The sequence below is a fragment of the Nanorana parkeri genome, unplaced genomic scaffold, assembly GCF_000935625.1.
Source record: "Nanorana parkeri isolate BGI_ZX_2015 unplaced genomic scaffold, ASM93562v1 scaffold353, whole genome shotgun sequence".
NCBI classification, from domain to species: domain Eukaryota; kingdom Metazoa; phylum Chordata; class Amphibia; order Anura; family Dicroglossidae; genus Nanorana; species Nanorana parkeri.
Window position 1 is genome coordinate 149,949 of NW_017306621.1, and position 6,878 is coordinate 156,826.

Here is a 6,878-nt window from a genome sequence, read left to right on the forward strand (position 1 = left end):
CCCCATGCTCCTATTTTGTGGGTTGGGTACAGCTGCAGTTTGTGAATGTTGTAGAAATGTTTCTATGGCAGCTTGAATTCTGTATTTTATAGCCATTTGAAGCAGGAGGTACAAGATTTATAAACCTACAATTATCGAGTATTATGGCAGGGGAGTAGATTTTCTCACATTTAGTGCTTGTAGTTACACAGCTTTCCACACCTGGCAATATTGGCCTCACTGATTTATATTTGAGCACAGTCACAGGGCAAATAGGAGACTAACCAAGACCTTGCCATCTATTGGGCAAAGCTGTTCTGCAATCACACTATGTGCATTTGACTTCTTAACACACAAATGCATGTAAATGCGATTTGATGCTAGGATTTGGTACCAGATGCATCCATATGCATGTAAACACATGTCAGACAACACATCTAGAAGCATACACAGAATCTAGCCTGACAGACTTTTCTCTGCATATAGAGCACAAAAACACAAGTGTGAATGTAGCCTTCATATATGTTTTTAAAGCCACTAGTGGCAATCAACGCCATGGACGTGGCACTACTTACAATCCTCTATGGAGGAGGGAAGCGGTACAGCTATGCTGTTAGGAAGAGAGGAGTGACGGATGGGCTAATTTAGTCTAATGCCCAATCACAGGCTGGGGTTTAGGAACAAGGCATAGTGCTATTACCTGCAGTTGAGAAGTTGGGTCTCTAGGCTTGGTGTGCTAATGTGGAAGAGCTGTGTAAATCTCAAATGAATAGACTGAGGTACAAATCCAAAGACCGGTAAAACGCTTCTCGTATATACATCTGTGAATTTGGTGGTTTGCTTTAAATCCCTGCTCATTGCTTGTGGTATGACCATAGAGGAACAGAGATCACTGTACACAATCTTCAATCCAGCGTTTTATTGTAGCAACAAAATGTGTGGAGATGTTACCATGGGAAGCACGTGTGTTTTTTGATGTGGGGGGTTTTTCTGTCATAGGTTTACTTGGGGACTCCTCTACTCATTGTGCTGCTAAAATAAAGGTAAGTTGGGCTAAAGATTGTGTGGTGATGCCTTACCTAGCACTGTATGCCATGTTCAAAGTAGGCTTTGTCCTTTACCAATTAGATATTTGGTGCCTGGAGTGGTAATACAAGTCTGCCAGCTCTGACCTGGTCTGTCACTCATTGGGGGGTTTTCTTTTTGTTCGGAGGACACCAAGCTAGAAAGTGAGGGGAAATCTAAAATGTTACAGCTGTCTTTTAAAATAGAAGTTGATGGCAATCTGCCAATGGGGACACCTGCTTTGAGTTTTGTGAGGTAGGGGCTCTTCTCTGCAGTCTTCTGTACAGGAAATGAGGAAAAATCTCCTCAGTGGGGACAGACTGCGATAAAAAACCATACTGGAATCTTGTATAACTTCTTTTTCAGGCTAAAGCTTTTCTGTTATAATTTTATAGCTGTGTTTATTCTAAAAACCAGGTCTCAAGTTTTGAAACAAGTGCATTTGTTTCCGTTTTAGGATGGAGTCAATTGGTTGGCCTTCTTGAACAAGTATAAATTACACGGTATCCTGTGTGATGATATGGGACTCGGGAAGACCCTACAGTCTATATGTATTCTAGCAGGGGACCATTGTAACCGGTATGGCATTAACACTTGTGTACTAGTATGTAGGTTAGGTTTTCAGTTTATGTGCTTGATGTTGAAGAGCTGTGTTTTTTCCTGTGACAGATCTCAGGAGTATAATAGAAACAAGTCTGCAGACTGCATGCCTCTTCCATCTCTGGTGGTGTGCCCACCAACGCTGACAGGCCACTGGGTGGATGAAGTTGGAAAGTTTTGCCCTAAAGAGTATCTCAACACTTTACATTATACTGGACCACCCACAGAGCGGGCCAGGCAAGTATGACAAACTAATCACTTAGATCAGAGCAGGACAGGCAAATATACCGCACTAGTCCTCTCAGATCAGAGCAGGACAGGCAAATATGCCGCACTAGTCCTCTCAGATCAGAGCAGGACAGGCAAATATACCGCACTAGTCCTCACTCAGATCAGAGCAGGACAGGCAAGTATACCACACTAGTCCTCACTCAGATCAGGACAGGCAAATATACCACACTACTCCTCACTCAGAGCAGGGCAGGCAAATATACCACACTAGTCCTCACTCAGAGCAGGACAGGCAAATATACCACACTAGTCCTCACTCGAATCAGAGCAGGGCAGGCAAATATACCGCACTAGTCCTCACTCGGATCAGAGCAGGGCAGGCAAATATACCACACTAGTCCTCACTCAGATCAGAGCAGGACAGACAAGTATACCACACTACTCCTCACTCAGATCAGGACAGGCAAATATACCGCACTAGTCCTCACTCGGATCAGAGCAGGACAGGCAAATATACCGCACTAGTCCTCACTCGGATCAGAGCAGGACAGGCAAATATACCGCACTAGTCCTCACTCAGATCAGAGCAGGACAGGCAAATATACCGCACTAGTCCTCACTCAGATCAGAGCAGGACAGGCAAATATACCGCACTAGTCCTCACTCAGATCAGAGCAGGACAGGCAAGTATACCACACTAGTCCTCACTCAGATCAGGACAGGCAAATATACCACACTACTCCTCACTCAGAGCAGGGCAGGCAAATATACCACACTAGTCCTCACTCAGAGCAGGACAGGCAAATATACCACACTAGTCCTCACTCGAATCAGAGCAGGGCAGGCAAATATACCGCACTAGTCCTCACTCGGATCAGAGCAGGGCAGGCAAATATACCACACTAGTCCTCACTCAGATCAGAGCAGGACAGGCAAGTATACCACACTACTCCTCACTCAGATCAGGACAGGCAAATATACCGCACTAGTCCTCACTCGGATCAGAGCAGGACAGGCAAATATACCGCACTAGTCCGCACTCAGATCAGAGCAGGACAGGCAAATATACCGCACTAGTCCTCACTCAGATCAGAGCAGGACAGGCAAATATACCGCACTACTCCTCACTCGGATCAGAGCAGGACAGGCAAGCATACCACCACCACTCCTCACTCAGGACAGGCAAGTACACCACACTACTCCTCAATCAGGTCAGAGCGGGACAATCAAGTATACCGCACTTATCACTGAATACTGCCATGTATAATATATCCAAGATTATCAGGTTGCAGAAGGTATAGACATTTAGAACTTGGGGGGAATGTTTTAAATGCATTCCTTGCAGTTCTAATCCATTATGCCTTCATTAAGGTGAAATTGTCAGTAAAGTAGAAGTTTAGACCACTTTGGTGCAGCATCTTGTATAGCGAAGACTGTTATCCATATGAAATGGCCCATGTGTTCATGTATGTAGCTGGGACTGGTGTTCAGGCCTTTGTGCGTCTATCGTCTGATCCATGCGTTTGATATTTTTATGTAGTTAAGAGTGATATGTTTTGTGTTGCAGGTTACAGCACCAGGTTAAAAGACACAATCTAATTGTGGCTTCGTATGATGTTGTGAGGAATGATATTGACTTCTTCAGGTATTGTATAATAACAAATGCATAAGGGTCTCCATGCTGTCCTAGTTCTCCTTGTAAATGTATCATTGTTTCTTGGTGTGTTTCTTTTACCTGTTCATCTGATAACTTGACCTAGAGATCCAATCTTTGCCGTCTTGTTCTTATTCTTCTAGTTCAGTGCCATCTGATATCATCCACTTGTTCCTTTTTAAAGAGGAAATCCAGCTTGTGCTAGTTGGCTTGCAAATAAACATTCTAGGGCTAGTATATGCATACAAAGTTAAATAAGCTAAGCTTTGAGGATATATTGATGAAATGTGTACCATTTGATCCAAGTCATCCACTGCTATCCATTTGTATGATGTGTTCTGACATGACGAAAGGCATTCATTGTATTGTAGGGGGCAAACCTATTGTTGCGGTATTATTATATAGGATATATAGAGCGCCAACAGTTTGCGCAGCGCTTTACAATATAAGGAAGACATTACAATACAATACAAGACAGTAAGGAGGGCCCTGCCCGTGACGGCTTACAATCTAAAAGGGAGGGGGAAGTGATGCATGAGGAGGTAGCTGTGTGGGGATGAATTGTTTGAGAACGTGATAGTTCAGTGGTTAGGTTGAGGTGGGATAGGCTTCCCTGAAGATAGGAGTCTTAAGGGATCGCCTAAAGGCAGTCAAGGTGGGAGATAGTATTAGGACTGTCATAATGATTGGGTAATCCTGAAATGAAAACTACCAAAATGCTGTGGTTCAAACCACTCACCCCTCGTACCTGCAAGAGTCTATAAATACTGGGGAAGGGTTTGTCGCAGTGATGACCCCATAGAACATCAATTTGACCAACTCTAGAAAAGTTTACTCTTGGTTGATACCTGCGCAATACTAGGCTCTCTAAACCATATGACATCTGTGCCTGGTTGGCTGCTCGAGTGAAACAAATGGCAAGCGCACTCATTAATTCATAACTAGCTTTAAAGTAAGGTGGACGGGTTTTATACAGTACAAAAACAGACCTTTTCCCAGCACACACCAGCCAGCCTGGAGAAACTTCCACATATTTTGCAAATGATTGGCTGCTCAGACACCAAACTACATGTTGAAGGAAAGCGGGAATGTTGTATTTGGTACTCTGTATGTGGAAGTACCAGGCTGTTTAAAAGGGGCTGCAGGAGCCAGGAACAGACAAGGCACTCAAGGGTTCCCAGTAAGTGTGTGGGGGACGTTTGTTTTGTTTTTTTTACTTTCCTTTTGAAATGCATGAGGAGGTGTTGAATCCTTTTGTCAGATACCTGTTGTGTGCTTTCTTTTTTGGCTGATGCCACTGCATTCCTGTTGTGTTGGCACAACAGGAAACGAAGAGGCATCTGCTCAATTGAGGCAAGGAAGCAAAATAAAATCTGACACGGGTTTTAACCTTACCTTTTTTTTCTATCCATAACAAAGTTAAGCTGGAGGATTTCTACTTGAAGTTGGACAAATGTGGAGGTAGTATTTCAGAAAGCATTGGTGCTCATGATGGAACACCTACTTAAAGTTGTCATTAAATAGGGCGCCTCATCTAGGTATGTTGGAGCCCATTTTAGTGAACCTGTTTGGCTTGGATTTTTAAAGAACTCCAGGCAAATTACAAATTAACCCTTGCAGTGGGGCTACACCAAAAAAAATACATTCCCCTGATGCCTTGAGGTTAGTGACCTCTCACCTCTTCCTCCTCCTCCACTATGACTGTGAAATGTCTAATGCAAGTCAGTAGAGGATATTAGCGGGACTTAGACTTCTGGAGCCCGGGGAAAGTCTGCTGGGACAGTATCAGCCTGGCGTGATTGAGGATTGGGTGAGTATTTTTTTTTTTCTAATTTAAAGCCCCACTGCAAGGGTCAACATGTAATTTGCCTGGGATTCTTCTGTAAATTCATGTGCTGTATTTACTTTATGACGGTGAGAATGAACTGTGCTTATTCCTATAATACCAAGTAGCTAATAACTGTACTCCACCTTTTGTGAAGTCCTTTACTACTTCCGGCTTCTCGCATTAAATCCTTCACCCCTGTCTTTTTATTGTCACTATTGAAGTTCTAATATCTGGCGCCTTATATATTGTAACAACTTTCTTTCAGAAATATGAGGTTTAATTACTGTATATTGGATGAAGGTCATGTTATCAAAAATGGAAAGACAAAACTGTCCAAAGCTGTAAAACAGATAACGGCAAATTTCAGAATTATCCTTTCTGGAACTCCGATACAGGTATGTAATAAGTGGCCTAGGATGGAGTTTACAGTTTCCGTAAATATTGGGCCTCACCAGTTTCCCAGTTGGTTTTGACCAGTGTTTCTAAGACCAAACCACAGCAAAAATGTTTTGAGTTTTTGTTGGGCTTGGAAGGGTCAGAACCTCCGTCAGGTTCTTTTATTGCTATATGTAAACAGTCCATACTGCAGTTCCACAATCACAGTGCATGACTTACAGTGGTACTGTGTAGAATGTACAGACTTTAAGAACCATATCTGACATTGTTGCCTTTTTTTTTTGTTTTCCCAGAACAATGTTTTGGAGTTGTGGTCCTTGTTTGACTTCCTCATGCCTGGTTTTCTAGGCACAGAAAGGCAATTTGCTGCTCGATATGGGAAGCCTATATTGGCTAGCAGGGATGCTCGGAGCTCGTCTCGTGAACAGGAAGCTGGTAAGAGTAATTGATTTATTTTAAGTCTTTGGTATGCAGCAGCTCCTTTATTAGCCAGTTATTCTTATACAGTTGGAAAACATTACTTATTTTTATGCCCTTTGCCTAAAGCAAACCTCTACTACTAATATATTGTGATCAAACAGTGACTCTGTAAAAGCAACACTATAAGGTACCAGTATACAAGCATTTTCCCCACTCCAGCTGTTCAGAGTACAATTGAGAGGGGAGAATGTGCTCCATCGTATACAAATTACCAACTTGTAGAAATTCTGTATTTTTCTAGGATATAGTGGCACCTAATGGGGCTGATGGTATGGTGCCCACTGTGTGCAGTCACTGTTGGTTTACAGGTTATTTCAAGTTCACACATGTACTTGAGGCCCATGTTTTGTCTTCAACAGAACACATTATCACTGTCATTTAAATCCACAGGTGTTCTTGCGATGGAGGCGTTACATCGTCAGGTTCTGCCATTTTTACTCCGCCGAATGAAAGAGGATGTATTGCAAGACCTTCCACCTAAGATTATCCAAGACTATTACTGCACTTTGAGTTCATTACAGGTGCGTGGTATCTTCTCTGCTGCTGGTTTTAGTTGTGTGTTGGCAGAAGTAAAAACTAAAGGGGAATGCAGTGTAAGAGGCTTGTTTCCAAAAAGTGTGACGTACCTGAAATGAGGCCACAAAC

General features: G+C 42.9%; 1 protein-coding gene across 1 annotated transcript in view; it reads left to right on the forward strand.

Annotated features, from left to right (window-relative positions):
- BTAF1 (B-TFIID TATA-box binding protein associated factor 1) overlaps window positions 1–6,878 on the forward strand; it is a 64,379-nt gene that overhangs the window by 47,926 nt on the left and 9,575 nt on the right. Inside the window, exons 26-31 of the mRNA XM_018558677.1 lie at window positions 1,502–1,623; window positions 1,714–1,881; window positions 3,443–3,520; window positions 5,623–5,752; window positions 6,047–6,188; window positions 6,624–6,754. Of these exons, the coding sequence (XP_018414179.1) occupies window positions 1,502–1,623; window positions 1,714–1,881; window positions 3,443–3,520; window positions 5,623–5,752; window positions 6,047–6,188; window positions 6,624–6,754 (771 nt within the window). The remainder of the gene's footprint in view (window positions 1–1,501; window positions 1,624–1,713; window positions 1,882–3,442; window positions 3,521–5,622; window positions 5,753–6,046; window positions 6,189–6,623; window positions 6,755–6,878) is intronic.